The sequence below is a fragment of the Podarcis erhardii genome, assembly GCF_964252035.2.
Source record: "Podarcis erhardii genome assembly, chromosome: Z".
NCBI classification, from domain to species: Eukaryota; Metazoa; Chordata; class Lepidosauria; order Squamata; family Lacertidae; genus Podarcis; species Podarcis erhardii.
In genome coordinates, this window is record NC_138504.1 from 47,258,399 (window position 1) to 47,278,362 (window position 19,964).

The 19,964-nt window shown below is 43.0% G+C and overlaps 2 protein-coding genes and 1 long non-coding RNA gene across 8 annotated transcripts in view; 2 read left to right on the forward strand and 1 right to left on the reverse strand.

The window, feature by feature from the left end:
• SLC25A25 (solute carrier family 25 member 25) overlaps window positions 1-13,828 on the reverse strand; it is a 40,712-nt gene extending 26,884 nt beyond the window's left edge. The window contains exon 1 of one of the 2 annotated variants that reach the window (XM_081847652.1): window positions 13,499-13,828. In XM_081847652.1, the coding sequence (XP_081703778.1) occupies window positions 13,499-13,807 (309 nt within the window). In that variant the 5' untranslated portion in view covers window positions 13,808-13,828. The remainder of the gene's footprint in view (window positions 1-13,498) is intronic. The other variant, XM_081847653.1, reaches the window with a different exon arrangement.
• On the forward strand, window positions 156-5,007 carry LOC309333872. The gene is made up of 2 exons (XR_014152738.1): window positions 156-358; window positions 4,781-5,007. It is a non-coding gene; the product is annotated as an uncharacterized lncRNA (long non-coding RNA).
• Window positions 13,829-14,081: 253 nt separating the features above from the next.
• On the forward strand, window positions 14,082-19,661 carry NAIF1 (nuclear apoptosis inducing factor 1). Of its 5 annotated transcripts, none has more exons than XM_081847778.1 (3): window positions 14,082-14,361; window positions 17,069-17,715; window positions 18,840-19,661. In XM_081847778.1, the coding sequence occupies exons 2-3, from the start codon at window positions 17,208-17,210 to the stop codon at window positions 19,250-19,252; spliced, it is 921 nt and encodes a 306-aa protein (XP_081703904.1). In that variant the 5' UTR covers window positions 14,082-14,361; window positions 17,069-17,207; the 3' UTR covers window positions 19,253-19,661. The 5 variants fall into 5 exon arrangements, with proteins under 5 accessions (XP_081703904.1, XP_081703906.1, XP_081703903.1 ...); XM_081847780.1 differs by lacking the exon at window positions 14,082-14,361 and adding an exon at window positions 14,442-14,541; XM_081847777.1 differs by lacking the exon at window positions 14,082-14,361 and adding an exon at window positions 14,607-14,787.
• The last annotated feature ends 303 nt before the right edge of the window (window positions 19,662-19,964 follow it).

Below are 19,964 nucleotides of genomic sequence, written 5' to 3' on the forward strand. Positions count from 1 at the left end.
TTAACCTGTGCTTCCAGCTCATCCAACACACATCAAAGGAACAGAAGCCCTGAGCATCCAGCCTGCATTCTCACTGCAGCAGTGCTCAGCCAATCACTGTTTCTAACACTAGCATGTTCATTATTCAAACCAGCAATCTTGAGCCAATCAGGGAAGCGTGTGACTGGACAGTCTATTGCATACAGGCAGACAATTCTGCATAGAGTGCTGACTATAACCTCAAAGATGAGGTTGCTTGACCTGGCTAACAATTGAGGGGGGCAGCATTATAAACAGGGAAAGGCAGAGCTGAAGAAAACACATTCAAAAGATGTTCCACCATCTGAGTCATAACCCAGACAAGAATCTTGGGAACAGAGTAAGGAATTCCTTGTCCTTTTCAAACCATGCCTACATTCTACGTCAGCTAAATCACTGTTCTTTAGGCGCCTTTGTAGGAACTAAGGTGACTTCATGTAACAAAAAGCTAGAAACTCCCATAAAGCGTATTATATCAACTTTGCTACCTGTTTAATTAATACACTGTGACAGATTACACCCAATGTTTATGCCCAATATCTTACCTTAGTGTAACAATTAAAAAACAACAACAACCCAGGAAGCTAGATAATACTTGTCAAGGGGATAAGGGCCAAACTAGATACAGTCATACCTCATGTTACGTTTGCTTCAGGTTGTGCGTTTTCAGGTTGCGTCTTGCAGCGACCCGGAAGTACCGGAAAGGGTTACTTCCGGGTTTCGCCGCTCGCGCAGACGCGCAAAATGACGTCACACGCATGCGCAGAAGCAGCGAATCGCGACCCGTGCATGCGCAGATGCGGGTTGCATTCCTTTCAGGTTGCGAACGGGGCTCCGGAACAGATCCAGTTCGCAACCAGAGGTACCACTGTATTCAATGTAAAGACAAATTTATGTAGCAACAACATAGGTACCTAAAGGAGATGCTCAATACTTCTTCTGCCCATAGTTCACTTTCTGCCATCTGATCCTACAAATGATCTTTCTACAGTTAAACTCACTTCTAGTACCAGATCCTGGCTAGGAAAAACAGTGCTCAGGACGAAGACGGCAGGGAACTGAGCTAAGGGTGCAGAGAAAAGCATTCTATACTCCTCACCCATGAATGAGCCTTTTTTGCTCTACAAATCATATCCCCATTTTATATGTGATGTTTAAAGCAAAGCAAAACATGGACTTGCTCCCTGGCACTAGGGAAGCAGAAACCAGACTGAGTCATGATTGAGAGTTTCTATGCCTAATTACAGAAGCCTAACATGACCTCTTTGCATTGTTTCAACATCTAAATTGGGCAATGCCACCCTTATTATGCTTGCCACACATTTCACAAACATATTTCAAGTTGAAAGGCTGGAGCTGGCTCTATTTTAACAGTTTTGTTCCTTGGAGTCGAGAATTGCTAACACAGCTTTTCATTTAGGATTTGGTTAAGAGTTGCTGCACTTTTGCAGAGTATGTAAATAATGTGTGGAGAAGTTACTTTTTTCTTAGAGCTATAGCTGCAGAACACCTAGAACTAGTGTGATGTATGGATTAGAGCTTGGACCAGGTAGTACAAAAATCAAATTCCAGCTGAGTCACAAGCTTACTAGGTAACTTTGGGTAAGTCCCTCTCAGCCTAACCTACTACACAGGATTGTTGCAATGATAAAAATGGGAGTGGCAACTATGTTTGCCACCTTGAACTATTTGGAGGAAGGATGGGGTTAAAGTAATATTTGCATGACAGTATAGTTATTTACATGAAAAAGTGTGTACAATCCTGCTGAGAGGGGTGCTATAGCTTTCTATTTATTTTTCTTGCTAAGTTCACTTATATACAAAAATATTAGAGTGTTTTACTCAATGAACTTTGGTGAGAGCAAACGCACCAAAATCAATAGAAGCAAGTTACTCATGTTCATTCATTTTAATGCATCTACTCTTGAATGGATGCAACCCTTCATTTTGTTTTCTCATGCAAGCCTGCAAGATGCTCCATACTAAATCCCATCATACTTACTTGCACTGAGCCTTTGAAATTGAGCAATGCAAAACTCCAAATATATTTAAGTAGCAGTAGGGACTACACAGCTCACCCCACTGTGAATGTCAAACAGCTGTACTCTGGACTGTATGAAAGACAAGTCTACAAGGAAAGAGGTGATTTGTCATATCCAGATTTGTATCAGATAGCCAAAGCACAGAATTAAACAGAGGACTTTGCTCAAATATTTGAAGTTAAGTGTGGCAGTGTAGATGATGACGGCGACGATTTACTGAATTTATATACCTCCCTATACCCGGGAGTCTCAGGGTGGTTAACAGAATATTACTTTTGTGCAGCTAACAAAAGCTGGCCAGCAATTTAGGCCACAGATATCCTAAGAATATTGTTAGCTTGAATGTAGCTTGTTACATTATACACCTTAGCATCATAGGGGGAAATTCCATTTTTAGGGAAGAGATACATTACCTTTCAAGGACAGGAAAGTGCTGGTAGTTCAGAAGGAGATAAACCCTGACTCCTGTACAGACACGTGGTGAAATAGCAAGTGTTTCCCAAACCATTAAGACCATCCACACAGTAAGTCCCATTATATTTTTGTATGTCTTAGCAACAGGAATGTTTAAGCGGTAACAACTTGATAACAAGAGTGTTATCAAGCAATTTTCACTAGTACAGCTTCCCAGAGAATTTAGGAAGGCATTTGTTGTTTAGTCGTTTAGTCATGTCTGACTCTTCGTGACCCCATGGACCAGAGCACTCCAGGCACTCCTGTCTTCCACTGCCTCCCGCAGTTTGGTCAAATTCATTTTAGTAGCTTTGAGAACACTGTCCCACCATCTCGTCCTCTGTCATCCCCTTCTCCTTGTGCCCTCCATCTTTCCCAATATCAGGGTCTTTTCCAGGGAGTCTTTTCTCATGAGGTGGCCAAAGTCTTGGAGCCTCAGCTTCAGGATCTGTCCTTCCAGTGAGCACTCAGGGCTGATTTCCTTCAGAATGGAGAGGTTTGATCTTCTTGCAGTCCATGGGACTCTCAAGAGTCTCCTCCAGGACCATAATTCAAAAGCATACCAGGAAGGCATACCAAACTTCAATTTCAACAACCCTTTATCTAAAGCAATGTTTCTCAATCTTGTGTCCCCAGCTGCTGTGGGAATATAACTCTGATCGTCCCTGACCACTGGTCATGCTAGCTAGGGATGATGAGAGTTGTCGTCCAATTACAGGACTTGTTTCCCAAGTTTGAGAAAAGCTGATCTAAATCAACCTCCTAGCAAAATTAATTCCTCCAGGTGCAGTTACCATGGTGTTCCCACTTGACAGGAACAAGAGAGCACACAGCCATTACCTAAACACAACCCTGTGTCCAGCTCTCCCACTACACACTTCTCCTATGTAGAGGGTCATGCCAAGGCAAGGGAGTCACTTCATCATCCATTTGGCAGATGCTCCCCTTTCCACAGCAACGTGATACAAGGGAGTGACATGAGAGATAAATAAAGGATGGGTGGGAGACCAGCATGAGAGGGTGCCGCCCAGCTACCAAACTCTATTTTCTCAACTCAGTGAGACCTACTTCTGATGAAAGATGTATAGGATTTGCTATTAGAGGGCCAGGGTATCAAAGCTGGAAACATCCCCAACCTGAACGAGTGACTGTCTACAAACTCACTGAATGCCTTACATAGCCTTTTCAACTGACAGTTCCAGGAAGAAGCATTTACTGTAACGCTAGACACGCCTTCCAAATCTCAGGCCTTTCTTCTATCCATCTTGTCTGCCTGGGGCAGAGATTATACTCCTTGCCAAGGCCCACACTATTATCATGTTTTCAGAATTGCTTGGAGCACTGTTGATATTGATATAGGGAAAATAGGGGTGATTGGCTTTTGCTGCCCAACTCCCCAAGGGACTGAGCCCTCTATTTCCATGATCGGTCAGAGATGAATGGATGGAGGCAGGATGCAGTGAAAGCAAGATTTTTCTGTTGCAACAGAGTCCCCCCCCCCCCAGCAAGGAGGCAAGAGGCCCAGAACCAAGAATAAAATCTCTTTTAAGGATTTGCATTTTGGTGTAGAAAAGCAGGACATCCCCTCTACAAACAGTTAGAAATTATACCACACATAAAGTGGGATTACTGTGGCTCAGGAAGGCCAAGGTGTGATATTCCTGAGGATTTAGCAAGTTTTACATAGTTTCAGACACAATTTACACAAAACAATAGCATTTGATAAGACAATCAGGATGCCCGTCAGACATCCCTCAATGCAGAGTATATGACAATTGATACAAAGAAGGTTCATAGAAGAGGAATCCCTTCATGAACTTCCCCTGATTGCTATCTGTTCCCCTGATTGCTATCTGTTCTCAGGCAAGGGGGATTCAGGAGGCAGGGGAAATATTTAGAGTCTTCAGGAGAGCCAAAATGGCTTTTGGATTCCTCTCCTATACTATTTTAGACATGTGGTTTATATACTTATGTATGTGTGCTTATCTTGTGCAATTATCAACATTTATTCTATATTTGAGACCTTAGAATTCCTGTAACATTATTCAGGCAGGAGGTTTTTGTAAAAAATATTTTAATGTTTAAATGTACAGAGTCATGAAAAAACCTTAACATACTTTCAAAAGATAGCAGTCTTAACTGAAGAAGCTAGAAGCATAGAAAACAAGCGGCAAAGGATAAAGAATGGCTGCTGACTAGGTAATTCCAATTTGTTCTCAAGTAATTCAATATGAGAAACAGCAGCCAAAGCAGCCCTGTCTCCCTAGATGACTCTGCAATGACTCATTGGGTGTCAAGTCCAAGTGCCAAGGAGAGGATCTACTGCTGGCTGCAGATAAGCTGCCATGTGATTCTGCACAAGAGCTTCCGGTCTCAGTTCACAAGAAGGTGATTTGCATGTTGCAGTGGAACTTCAGGTCACTTACATTTCCTAACTACATTTCTGTTCATCAACTTAAGTGATGCCTCCTATAAATAACACCATTAAATAACATTGAGGACCACTCCCAAGTTATTTACCACTACCTTGGGTACTCAAACCTCTATCTGCAGTATGAAGCCGTGCAGAGCAGACACAGGTTGACAATATCTGAGAGCTAGGCTAATCAGAGAAGAACTCTGGAGAGTATGTTCAGGTAATAGAAAAGCAGTCCTATGTTCCATACTGATTACAGTCTCTGCTTCCTGCTCAACAGGAAATTAAGCCTGACATGCAATATCAGGTTGAATAAGTAGTGTCAAAATTATACAAAACAAAAAAAATTCCTTCCAGTAGCACCTTAAAGACCAACTAAGTCAGTTCTTGGTATGAGCTTTCGTGTGCATGCACACTTCTTCAGATCTGAAGAAGTGTGCATGCACACGAAAGCTCATACCAAGAACTGACTTAGTTGGTCTTTAAGGTGCTACTGGAAGGAATTTTTTTTGTTTTGACTATGGCAGACCAACACGGCTACCTATCTGTAACTAAAATTATACAAGACTATTAAAACAGCCATATCACATTTAGGTGAGATTTCCCATTAAAGTCACTTACATAGGTAACAGAATATAGTGATATTTATTTCACAGTACAAATTTCCAGACCATCACTTACAATTTTACAAGTTGCATGTGGTATTGCTGGAGGTGCAGGTGACAAAGGATTTGGGGGAAGAGGCAGGCTTGGTGATCACAAATAACATCTAACTACCACAACTAGACAAAATATATGGACAACTGAGGCTATTTCTACTGATATGATCCAGGTCAAAAATATCAGCTGGAAAGGTATCCAACTCTCTCATAATAATCCCAGGCAGTTCATTATTTTTTCCATGGATGTGGGTCACACCCACCTACCCAATTCAAACCATTTATGTAGTGCAGTAGTCTGTTATATGGCATCTCAAATGTCACAGTAAGACCCAGTGAGAAGAGAAGCATTTATCCATAAATTTAAGAATGAAGGCTGAATATATGCAGTTAATCTGTCCGAGAGTGATAGTTATAAGAGATAACTTGTAATCAACTGAAGACAGTTCTGAACACAGTTGCAAAGTTTTGAACAGGAACTCCAAACAGACACCAGACACTGCAGCTTGTGGTGCAAATGAGTGGCTCTTGGAACATGTGAAGATGTCAAGTAGTAGAGGTCACAAGCAGGAATCTAGACAGTCGATACATGAGAAGACAAGTGAGAGAGGAGTTGCCACAGTCTGTGAGAAAAGAGATGAAAGTAGAGATGAGGATTCTGAACAAGGACAGATGAAAGAAGGTCATACCAATAAAAGGGTGAAAGTGAGAAGAACTGGTACAAATTTAGTGGACAGTCACAATGTTTATGACACACATCATGCTTACAGATAGCAGAAATGTAAGAGCATTTCCATGTATTGAGGCTACCTTTGAACCTCTCCCACACTACATGCATCACTGTTTGATCACAGTGAAAATAAACTTAAAAGCAGTACAGTGGTACATCCAGTTACAAACGGGATCCATTCCAGAGGCCCAGCCATATCCCGAAATCTTCATAACCGGAGGTGCCTGTTCTGCACATGTGTGCGGCGCTGTAGAGCGCTTCTGTGCATGTGTGAGGCGCGCAAAGGCGCTTCTGCACATGCGGCAAACCCACTTCCAGGTTTGCCGCATTCGCAACCCGAAAGTTACATTACCCAAAGGTAACGTAACCCAAGCGTCCACTGTATTTGAAACAAAAGTTACAAATCTAAATATTCTAGCCAATCTAAATATTATTCATATTGTGAATCAGCTAAAGCATCATTTTTGAGAAATAAGGCTTTCAAATGTTTCAGGCATTATATTTTTTACAAGTTCTCCAAAATTACCGTATATACCCATCACTACATTCAACAGCAAATGCAAACTTTTAGAATGCAATGTTGGGAATCTGATATAAGATGCACACACAGTGGAATTGAGGATCTTGCTTGCAGTATCAGTTAGAGTAATGCCCAAATATTTTGCTGTTGTAGAAGAAAGAGGCTCAGCAAACAGCTCTGGACAAAGTTATACAGTCATACCTCGGGTTACAGACGATTAAGGTTGCGCGTTTTCGGGTTGCGCACCACATTGAACCCGGAAGTACTGGAATGGGATACTTCCAGGTTTTGGCACTAGCTCAGAACCACTAAATTGTGCTTTGCGCATGAGCATAAGCGCCAAATCGTGACCTGTGCATGTGCAGCGCTGCAGGTTGCGAACGTGCCTACTGCACGGATCACGTTCGCAACCCGAGCGTCCACTGCACACAGAATGATGAGTTGCAGCTGGTAGCAGGCTTTTCAGAGAGACATATACAATGCATTACCGTTCCACCAAATAACCAAGACACAACACACGGAACTAGCTGACATACATTAATCACATGGTCATGGCTCAGCCATTACCACAGCAACAGGCTCATTGTGCCTTGCAGATTACCTCACCCATGGGGCAATTTATGTTCATGAAGGAAATTAACCCCTTCCTACGTCTAGCTATTCCAACATGCAATTGAATGAATGAATGAATTTATTAATACGAAATAAAAAAATTCCTTCCAGTAGCACCTTAAAGACCAACTGAGTTAGTTCTAGGTATGAGCTTTCGTGTGCATGTATCTGAAGAAGTGTGCATGCACACGAAAGCTCATACCTAGAACTAACTCAGTTGGTCTTTAAGGTGCTACTGGAAGGAATTTTTTTATTTTGTTTTGACCATGGCAGACCAACACGGCTACCTATCTGTAACTGGATTTATTAATACGGTCACAGACCAGCGTCAACACACACAATATCATAGATCATAAAAAATATCAAAAATACAAGAGACAATATGAATATAACAAGGATTTAAATATAAAAATTAAAAATTAATTGTTAGCGTGCCCCCTGTAATTAACATTTAGGGGTTTGGTCATGCAATTTCAGATTTATTGTTAATTTGAGTTGGAAAAGGATAGGTGTCAGTCAAAGTAATTAAAAAACAAGCAAGCTACCTATGTCGGAATATGTTTTCTTTTAATCTAGCATTGACATCTCATATCAATCAAACAATTTTTCCTTCCTGAATGATGTGGGGCAGGAAAATGTCCAACCGTTTAAAATTGAGTATATTCTAAGCAGAATAGGATAACCCCCCCAAAAAAAACCCCTTTCCATCCAGTAGTTCTCGTGAACAAATTTCATTTAATCATAATGGCTCTATGCTCCTATGACACTTTTACTCAGTGGCTTCAATCGAGTACTGCCTGCTCCCTATCTATCGACCAGAAACTGTCCCACTAGCTGGCATACCCTTGCAGGATGAAGCATTCACTCAAACCCTTCGCACCCACCAGTGTGGCAAAGCAGTCCTCCTCTCCCTCCCACCCCCACCACAAAAAGCTCTCGAATCCTCACATCTGTTGCTTCTTCTTGACTGGTTTGTGCCATCATAATAGCTCCTTGCCCTTGTGTTCTTAAATAAAACTGGCTGGCCATATCATCCAATAATTTTTCAGGAGTGCAGTTGCTACCTTACTCAGTTCGAAATTAACCCATCACCAGTCTTTTTCTTGCGACTCCAGAGCACCATCTAGCAACTAGGTTCAGATTTCCAGTTCAGACCACCCACACCCATCTCTTCCTCTGCCTCTCTGTTTGCTCCACTGTTAAGGAGGCACCTCACTTTCGGTTCCTCGACAGAAGAGGGGTGGATTCTTTCCCACCTTATTTCAGAAGAGAAGAGGCGCTGTATGGGTGTACTTTTAAGTAAAATGAGCCTTGCTTTGGGAGAGGAGGGGGAGAGAATCAAGGAAGAGTGGGGAGGTTGCTTTGTTGTTTTGACAAATGAGGTCCTGGAAAGCTGCTTTGGAGAGGTTGGGAACCTGCTTCCTTCCCCCAACCCCCATTGTTTAGGAGAAATATTTTAGTATTTTAAGACTTAGCATATGTAAGCCCACTTTAGAAATCTGACATCTGCTTGTTTTATTGTGATGAATCTCCTAATATTAGAGTCCCATTGACTGTATTTGCACAAGAAAACACCCCTTAAAAGAGAAGGCACCCATCAAGGGAGGGGGAGGGTGGTGCTTACATTAATACTTCAATGTTTTAAGAGATTCTCAAATTCTGGAAATTAAAAGGAACGTCCAGTGTTAGAAACTGAAACACGAAACCTAGGAGATGAATGGCACTTTAAACCTAGGTTATGGGTGCAACAATGGAAAGTCTAGGTGCTCTTTTTAATAACAAGAATACGAAGCTGAAATTGAATGAACTCCAACTACAAATCTTATGTTCATTTTTCACATGGTCTAGTCCTCATCTGAAGACTGCAAAAAAAAAAGTCATGCTTCCCCTGCCTGCCCCCCTAATATTCTTAAGAGGATCTCTTCTTCATTCTTCATAGAGTGGCTGAAAGTAGGGAGGCAGAAAAAGATCGTCCTTTCCTTCATATAAATTTATCATTTTGGCACCGCAACTAATACATATTAAAGCCCTATACAACTGATGGCAGAGACACTACCTTGAGTGTCCAGTTTGCAAACCTAGGACTTAAGTGTCCTTCAATGAACCCACTCCAAAATTTGTTTTGATTTTAAGCCATCACTGTGAGAGTCTGAGGTAGATAACACTTTAACATGCACTATTTAAACCATCAAAACTGGCAAGTATATTTCAAATTAAAAGCACATCATACATGGGTTTAAAAGGGGGAGGGGGAGGAGAAAAGCCCCATTGAACTTGGTTGTGATTTACTTCTGAGTAACAGGCAGATTCAGATCAGGATTGAAAACAACCTTTTTTCCTAAATTGTGCCCTAATTGCTTCTTTTGTTTCTTATATATTGCATTTTATTGTATTACAATCTGAATTCCATAACATTACATTCATCTTAAGCCCTGGAACTAAAAATGATGGAGTAGGAAGAAGGCTGCACATGCAATTACCCCCCAGTGGAGAACCTCTGGCCGTTCAGGTGTTGCAGAACCGTAGCTCCTATTATCCCAGACCACTGACCATGCTTGCTGAACTACAGCTCCCATCAGCTCCAGCAGCATCTGAAGGGATGAAGGTTTCTCAGACCTGCCATAAATGGTGACAACTGTAACTTGCTGCATCAAGTCTGCCTGAGAAACATCCTCACCTGGAAGTCATCATTGCTAAATCCAGATATGTGTTGTCAGAAAGAGAAACAGACTGCTTCCATTTTAGATAGTATTAGCCCAAACATACATATGATTGATAATCATGAAAAGCTTGCAGCCATCCAATGGGATGTACTATTATTTTTATATATAGCACCATTAGTGTACATGGCACTTTACAGAGTAACTAAACCAAATATACAGGCCCCTGCCCTGAGGTGCTTACAATCTATATTTAAAAAAATAAGCAATAGTGAATTATACACAAATGCAAATACATGTACTTGGGCTCTGTGTCAGTTGGGAAGTGAGAACTAAGAAAAATAGGATGGGACTAAATGCAGAGCTTTACATATAAATTCATATTGAATATGTAGGATGCAGAGCAAGTAGGTGTTGAAGAGATATTATTTTGGTGGTAGCAGAATTCTGGGGAGGATGTGACAGCAGAGATGTGACAAAGAATGGCCAGGAAAAAGCATGTTGCAGTGGTCAAGACTAGCTGGAGCACAAACTAACAATTTAGCCAAGGAACCAGATTTCCACTGCCCGCCCCGCCTTTATTTTGCATATGAGAACATGCCAGTTTTTAGTTACACACTAAATACAGGAAGTTAAGGAGAACAAAAAGAAGGGCGCCTAGACATTTTGTTTTGGCACCCACAACCGAGGTCCATAGAGCCACATGGCTCCTAGCATTCTTATGTCAGTTTGTAGCATTGACCTGTTCATAGGGGTGTACTACAAAGCTGTGATTGAAGTTGGAGTGTAAATTGAGGTGGCTTAGGAGAAAAGAAAAGTTAAATCATGCACACAGGTAATGATTCTCCCAGAATCCTATAAATTTGAATGAGACAAGAATGTATGGCAAATACATGCACATGGATGTAAAATGCCAGAGCACAAATTCTCTTCTGTGCTGGGAGTAAGCATAACTGTTAAGTTTCACAACGCACACATGCTGTATTAAGTTTATGAATGTGCCTGCTTTGGAAGCCAGCTCAGGACAGGCTATAGGAGGGTAAATGTATGGTATATTGGGTTCAGCAGGCAAAGAAGAACCTTCAGCAACTTGAAACAGTATTTGCTCACTACAAGTAAACAATCTTCTATGAAATGTTGTAGGGAAGCAATTGACTATAGAAATGACTGCTATGACCAATGACCATAATATGGTAATAGCATGATTGTATTGGTCACCCAGGGTTTAGTCACCCCAGTAAAAACAAAACAAAAACAAAACAAAAACAAAAAAGCCATAGCCCCTCACACCATTTCAGAAGTGAAAACAAGGAAATGCTTATTAATGCTTCTACACATCACTGCCATAGGCTTCCTACCACCACCACTACATGATGTTGGAATATTGTCTCCATCTGCTGTATTCTGCTGCAAAAGAATGAATTCCGCCAACTTAAAAAGTTGAGAAAGTTGCTATAGCTTCATTAAAGATATACTGTACTAGGAAAACATCATTGTCCTACCATATATTATCATCTAAAAATGAGCATCCGTATATGAAGTGGCAGGCAGCAGTCCATCCACTATCAGCTGCAACTGACAGATTTACAAATTATGAATTATAAATACAGCAACCTTCAGAAATGTGCAGCTACCTGGATGAAGGGAAGAAAAAGCAGTGAACACTGGCTTCATATGCATATTTCAAGCGTTCTTAATACTAACTCAGTTAAAAGCTGAAGGCATTATAACTCAACTCTAACCATGCCACTATGATTCTACACTAATGATATGATACGCATGCTGCTGTGGGAATCAGGTTATTATAAATTAACACCTAGAACAAGTAGATAAAGCTATATACTTTACACATACATTGGTGTTTGTTTTTTACATCTCTCATCCAATTTGAACAGCTTTTAAAGAGGATTGGACAAATTCATGGAGTACAAGACTATCAGTGGTTGCTGGGACCAGTTGCCAGTTGCTGGGGATTGCAGGTGGGCAGAGAGCTGTTTGCACATCTTGCAGGCTTCCTACAAGCACATCAGTCAATGTGAGAACAAGATGCTGAACTAGATTCTGGTCTCATCCAGCAGGCTCATCTTACTGTTCTTGTATCACTTGTACCGTAACATGATAAAGACTAATTAAAAACTGCAATTTCAGTCAGATGGTTGCTTATTTCCTTGATATCTATCTGATGGGAGGCCATTCCACAGGGCGCGCGCCACTACCAAGAAGGCCCTCTGCCTGGTTCCCTGTAACCTCACTTCTCGCTGTAAAGGAACTACTTGCTGTAAGGGAACTGCCAGAAGGCCTTCGGAGCAGGACCTCAGTATCTGGGCTGAACAATGGGGGTGGAGATGCTCCTTTAGGTATACAGTCATACCTCATGTTGCGTCCGCTCCAGGATACGTGTTTTCATGTTGCGTCCCGCGGCAACCCGGAAGTTACTCGCGCATGTGCAGAAATGCTAAATCGTGCCGCGTGGAGACACGGCACTTTGGTTTGCGTCAGTTCTTTGTTACAGATGGGCCTCCGGAACGGATCCCATCCGTAACATGAGGTTCCACTGTATTGGGTCGAGGCTGTTTAGGAAACGTACTGGGAGCCAACTGAGATCAAGACGGCTAACACCAGTAAAATTACAGTAAAAACATAATGGGGGGGACCAATTTAAAATATAGGTTAAAATGCAATTTCAAATGCAGCCTCATTTTAAAAGTAGCCGATAAATCAAGACCATAAGGGGAGGGAAACATAAGGGTCAGACTGAGTCCAAACCAAAGACCAGGCGGAACAACTCTGTCTTGCAAGCCCTGCGGAAAGATGTCAAGTCCCACAGGGCCCTGGTCTCTTGGGAGAGAGCGTTCCACCAAGTCGGGGCCAGTACTGAAAAGGCCCTGGCCCTAGTTGAGACCAATCTAACCACCTTGCGACCTGGGACCTCCAAAGTGTTGTCATTTGTGGACCTTAAGGTACTCCGCGAGGCATACCAGGAGAGGCGGTCCCGTATTATCTTTTATATGTTCAGGGAAGTTTTTAATGTGTGACATCTTAGTGTATTTTTGGTCTTTGTGGAAGCAGCCCAGAATGGCTGGGGAAACCCAGCCAGATGGGCGGGGTACAAATAATAAATTATTAATTATTAATTATTAATTATTATTATTAATAATTATTATTGTTGTTGTTGTTGTTGTTGTTATTATTATTATTATTATTATTATTATTTTAAATTAAGGTTTGCAACAAATTAGCCTTTCCCCCCAAATGATTTAGCATCGACAGCAGCTGCATCGTAACACGACAAGGGGCGGGAAGAGGGACACGGGCCCTTCGAGAAGAGGTGCTACGCAGCGGTGGGTGAAAGAAGCAGGTCTGGCGGAGGAATTGCGGAAGGGCTTACCCACACATCCCTCTCGGAGCGCTGAAGCCCGAGGCGCTGCAGGCCGATTAACAAGTCGTGGACGCAGAGCGCGCCGTCGCGGTTCACGTCCAGCTGGAGGAAGAGGCTCCGCAGGCGCCGCTCCTGCTCCGGGGGCGAAGCGAAAGAAGCAGGAGGGGACGAGCCGCCGCTTCCATCAAGGGCCGGTATGGCGGGGCCCCCCGCCACCGCCGCGCTCAAGGGGGTCGCCGTGGCGGCGGCGGCGCCGCACTGGCAGAGGACGCCGTTCACCACCGGGGAAGCCAGCGAGCGCCGCGCGCTAGCCGGCATGCCCAGTTACCTCAGCCGCCACGCACGCGCACCCCCACCCTCGCGGCGGCTCGCCGGGAAATGGCGCCGCGCCTGCTTCAAAGGAGCCGGCCTCTTTCTCTTTTACCCACCCGGCCTGCGCGCGCGGCTCGCTGATTGGCTGATTGCGTCAACGTAACGGAACCGAGTCACCTGGTTGGCCAGATCAGCGTGTCGTCACCCGAACCGCCGGCAAAAAAAAGGGGGGGAAGGGAAGGGGCTCGCGACGCCCGCTATTAACCAATCAAAAGGGGGCATGGAAGGTCCTATGAAGCCAAAGAAGGCGGGGACGCAAAAGGACAGGGCGCCGGGCGACACGTGACTCGGGCGTCCTTCCCCCCCCCATCCGCCTCTTTCCACCCACCAAACCCTGTGTTTCGCTGGCTTTCTTGACAGGCACGAGTACCGGTAAAGTACTACATATACACATTTCGTACGCTTTCTGATGAGAAGGCCAGGACGGCGCGAAAGCCTCTCAGCCAATGAAAATGAAGGATTGGCAAGATGGCGTGCAGCGATTGGACAAAGAGATTTGGGTAAGGAGGGGGATGGCCTATTGGCCAATGTAACTGCATACGGACAGCTAGTAGTGGGCGTCGAGGCAAAAAAAAGGCAGGAGGCGGAACTTCAAATATGATAGGCAAGACTGTGGCGGAGCGGTGTGGAGAAGTGTAATTTGCATATGATGGACATGACTGTTACCCAATACGCAACCAGTAAGTGCTGCCCTACGTCTAATAAGGCGGGGCAAACAGCTAGACGAGGGATAGCGGTCTTTGGCGCAAATCCAAAGCGAGCCAATAGTAGCGAAGCGTTGCGGGTGGGGGTGGACACCGGGTCGTGAAAGGCAGGAGGACAGTCCAATAAAAGTGGAGAGACAAGAGACGCTGATTCTGGAAGCCATTACGCCACTGCCGCAGACTAGAGGCCCTCTTTGGTGTGGGATTCGACCGGTAGTTGGGGTACGCAATTTGCGTATTATTATTTTTGTGTGTTTTTTTAAAAAAGTATTTATTATTTTGGGAAATATAAATGGGGAGCGAGGAAGGGGCTCCCCTGAGGGCACTTAGGGCTCCAGCCTCGCCTGAGGCCGGCGGGGCAGTTATCCCGGGTCCCCACCCTCCTTCTAGGCGTTGGGCCTTTCCTGGGTTCCCCTCAGCGCCCTCTGGCGCTCTTTGCCGCCGCCTCCCTCAACCTTCCCCTCACGCCCATCTTCTCCTTTATCCTGTGCTGGGTTTACCTCAGCAAACTCCCGGCCACGGAATCATAGCATCGTAGAGTTGGGAGGGATCCCAGGGGTCATCTAGTCCAGCCCGCTGCGATACAGGAATCTCGACTAAAGCATCCCTGACATATTGCCATCCATCAGGGGATTCTCCCCCCTCATTCTCCATTAGAAATATTTAATTATTATTTATTTGTTAAATTATTTATTAAACCCTTCACCCAAAGATCGCAGTGTGGCTCACACCCGCCCGCACATATCTTGAAGGTTGGAAGTTTCATATCATTCTTCCTCCCTCCTCTCCTCGGAAACCACAAACTTTCAAAGAAATCATGTTTAATTTACCCTCTTCCTTTTTCTCTCCCCCACCCCCATAGTCATCCTTTTTTTCTTCTCCCTCTTAAATTTAAAACTAGTTATTTTTCTTCTCCCTTCCCTCAATAAATCACACTGGCATTTTAAAACAGTATGTTTTCGTTCCTCCGGCCCAGTATACTCTTGGGTGTCCAGTACAGGTCAAGCGTGGAGTAGCCCCATTGAAATCAATGGGCACAGGCAAGGCGTAGTTGGATACAGCCCCTGGATTTGATTCCCCCCCCCTTCCTCGGAAACTGTTATTTGTTTCCCCCCTTCCTCTTCTGCTCCCATAAATTTAAGGAATACAGGCAGGTCTCTGCTTATGCTGGAGGTTACAATCCAGAGGGATAGCACATAAAGCCAAAATAGTGTATAGCCAAAACACATTGGGTGCAATGGCAGGTAGGATTGCCAAATGTTCTTTTACTGGACTCCCACCCTTTTAAAAAATAATAATAACTGCCAAGTGTGTACAGCTGAATATGCGTAAGTTAAATACTTGCAAGTTGTGAGTTACGCGCATGCATCATATTTCAGTTTTTCTTTATTCCCTACCCACTCAGAAAATTTACTGAAATTACACTTTGCGATGTAATGAAATTTCAGTTTTCACTCCTTTCCTAACATAGCGGTAGGTGCTTTCTCTGTTCCAAAATATTCTCTTGTGGTAGGAAACTCCTTTTTTGTAATTATCTTGATTAGCACCATTGACCGTAAAAATTACTAATTTTTTTAATGGTACAATACCATTAATGTCCACTCAGAGGTAAGCCCTATTTATTTCAGTGGGGCTTACTGCAGGGTGAGTCTAGAACTGCAGCCTTAATTTCAGGACTGCACCATCCCAATCTTACTTACCCAGAAGTTAGTCCTATTGTACTCAGTGGAACTTCCCATATATGTGTGCATAAAATCAGAATCTTAATAACACAGTCACACATATCTCTTTCATCTGCCTCCTGCCATTTTTAAATAGTTAAGCCACCACGCCATCATCGTGCATACAGAACGCTTTGCTCTTCAAAACCAATAATGCATACTGTTCCCACTTGCTTTCTGTATTTTAGACCAGAAATCCCTCTCCCCAGAAAAACCCTTTTGAAACGGATCTTCCAAAAGTTGCCATATAAATCTAAAAATCAACTGCTTGCCATTGACCAAGATGTAGTAACATCTTCCTGCCCAGTCTTTGCAATTTATGGCTTTGAACATACTGATAATTTATAAGTGCATCTCTTGAAGATAATGCTGCCTCCTGGTACAGAAAAAGCCAAACTTTAGTCCTTCAGGGAGACCCTGCTGGGTGTCCTCTGCTGGATTGTATTTGGTAACAATGCAAAAGGACACCTATTTGGTGACAGCACACACCTTCTAGAATGCCCTCCCTCAAGAAAATTGTGGAGAGATGATCAATGACCTTTAAGTGCTTCTCAGTAATTTCCAGGGTTACCCCAGCTTTCTTGGTACCTTTGACTGGTTGTGTGTGTACTAAGTTTTATTCGTATTAAAGAGTTGTATTTTGTTTCGATCTCATTACATCAAGGTTTTAGGAAATTTTATTGAATGTTTTTTATTATTTTCATGTAAACTGGTTATAGAGGTTTTTATTACATTAACCACTTTGGTCACAAGGAATAACCTTGCTTCTCAACTTTTTCTAGAGTTTAGTTGTTTACTGCAGCCAGATCTGTGTCCTTGGCAGCTGCATTTCAACCTTCCCAGGCATCCTGATATCCCGTTTTGTCTCTGGACTTCACCAAGGCCCACAGCACCCAGTTTGCTTTGGGACTTGAACATTCCATGGCAATGGCATCCCCTCCGGCTCCGCCGGCTAAAAAGCGGAAAATGAACTTCTCGGAGCGAGAAGTGGAGATAATTGTGGAGGAGCTTGAGCGGAGCAAACACCTACTGATCAACCACTTCAATGCTGGCGTACCACTGGCTGCTAAGGCTGCTGCTTGGCACAACATCCTACGCCGTGTTAATGCTGTTGCTACCTGCCGCCGGGAGCTGCCTGAAGTCAAGAAAAAATGGTCTGATCTCAAGACGGAGGTGCGACGCAAGGTGGCACAGGTCCGGGCTGCAATGGAAGGAGGTGGCGATGGCCAGGATGGAGGTGTTGAGGGCCAAGATGCTGAAGATCCATTAGGAGTCACAGCTGCTCCAGTTATTCTAACTCCCATGCAGCAGCGCATCTGTAACTTGCTGGGGGAAGCCACCATTATTAGCCTGCCTGCTGGAGACTGCACTTCAGATGGATCAGAGATACCTATTACTGCTGCAGCCACAACAGTCACCCTTACTCAGAGTGAGTGTCTTGTTTCTTCCTTCCCCATGTTATACACAATGCTTAACTGAAACATTGTGAAATAAAGTTATTTGATTTCTTAGATTGTACGCTGACCTGTGATCATCAAATGAAGGGAAGTATAGAAATTTGATGGTTAATAATGAAAATTCTGTAATGGATAATAAGCCTCCACTTGAAGCATCCATTGGGTTGAGCTAATTCAATTGCTTTCATTTGATTTTCTCATTGCAAACAGCTGAAAGTCTGTAAATTTTGATATGCTTGCTTTGCAATGGGGGCTGGATAATTTTGTTTGCAACTGTAAGTAGAACTAATTTTGGATTATAACCCTCAATCTTCTCATTTGTGGTTTGAGTCAAGATTATGAATTTTTCTCACACCACATCTTTCTTACCATTGCCAGGCTGTTTTGTGTTATCACCCACAGTGCCTTGTCAAAACCATTTTGTTTTTGTGCTATTGTTACTGGGTTTTTTTGGCATTTTCTTTCCCTCTTACCTTGTTCTTCTCTGTTCAATCCCTCCAAAAGAGTACAGATAAAATCCTTGTGAAAACTTCAGGATTTTTTTCAGGATGCTTTAATTGTTCCAGTTTTTACTATGTAAACTGCTATGTGAAGACCACAGCGAAGTTTGAAGTGTAAAAAAGCAGCAGAATATATTAAGAAACATGTTGGAGAGGGATGAAATTAGATGATGGAACCTTAAAAAGCAATTACAGTGGTACCTCGGGTTACATACGTTTCAGGTTACAGACTCCACTAACCCAGAAATAGTACCTCGGGTTAAGAACTTTGCTTCAGGATGAGAACAGACATTGCGCAGCAGCAGCGCAGCAGCAGCAGGAGGTCCCATTAGCTAAAGTGGTGCTTCAGGTTAAGAACAGTTTCAGGTTAAGAACGGACCTCCAGAACGAATTAAGTACGTAACCAGAGGTACCACTGTATATGTAATTTGGGTTATAAACTTTGGTTCTGTTGAGTGGAAAGTCACTAGTTTTGTTGAATTGGAATATAATTGTTGAGTAACAAATGTAACTTTCTATATAGAAAAAATATTAAAATATCATCTAAACGTATAAATATTGTAGCTTAAATAAAATTTCCTTCCTCTTCTTCTTAGTTCCAGCTGAGACAACATACCATAGTTTGGAGGATGGTGTTGTGGAGTACTGCACAACAGAAGCTCCGACCACAGTCACTGCCGAGGCCCCCTTAGAGATGATGGCTCAACAAGCAGAAGTCTCTGTGAAGCCTCAGGAACTGAAGAGCCGCATTGCCCTGAACTCAGCCAAGCTCCTGCAGGAGCAGCGAGTGACCAATCTCCACATGAAAGAGATGGCCCAGAACATCGAGCAGCAAAATGACCTCCTGCAGATGATCCGCCGCTCTCAGGAAGTACAGGCATGTGCACAGGAGCGCCAAGCCCAGGCCATGGAAGGGATGCAGGCTGCTCTGAATGCTCTTGTGCAGATCCTTCGCCCCATGATTAAGGACTTCCGCCGGTTTCTACAGAGCAATGCTCCTGCTCCTTAAGTGGCCTCAGACCCCAGCAGAGCAGCCCAAAATGGACAAGATGGCATCATTCAATGAAATAAAATGGACAAGATGGCATCAATGAAATAAAATGGACAAAATGGCATCATTCAGTGAAATAAAATGGACAAGATGGCATCATGCAATGAAGTGAAGCCTTCCAGGCACAGACTTGATCAAGAGAACGAGCAGGGTATTTCTTTGTATTTGACAGTGTCTGCAAACTGATTCAGTGCCTGCCTTTTTTTTTGGCTGAAAACCTATTCTGGATTATTTCTCCTCTTGCTTTTTGTTTTTTAAAATGTGTGCACCGTTTCTAGATGTGGCCTGCATAGAGCATATGTGACAAATGTGTAATTTAACATTGGACTTTCAAAATTGGGAAAATAGATTTTATATAAAAGAGAAACTTTTTTGTTTTCGTTTATTGTGTTAAGAAAGACCATTTTCATGAATTTTAGGTAAGCATTAGCTTTGTCATATAATGGCAACAAAAGAAAACATCAAACATTTTAATTGTCAAGGAGTCAGTCAAATTCATTTTCAAAACTAATTGGCTGTCATAAAAATGCAGATTTGAGGTATATTTCAGCATAAGCTGTCCACAGCACACTGACCCCCATGCTGTACAGTAAAATTTTGTCTATTCCATTGAGCTTCTGAGGCAAGCAAAGAAATCCTATAAATAATGAGTTTTTTTCTATCTATATAT

Excerpts from the sequence above, each read along its gene's own strand:
- NAIF1 (XM_081847778.1), top strand. The coding sequence starts at position 17,208 with ATGGCAATGGCATCCCCTCCGGCTCCGCCGGCTAAAAAGCGGAAAATG. Across the intron at positions 17,716-18,839 it reads AACAGTCACCCTTACTCAGA|TTCCAGCTGAGACAACATAC; the intron begins GTGAGTGTCTTG and ends TCTTCTTCTTAG.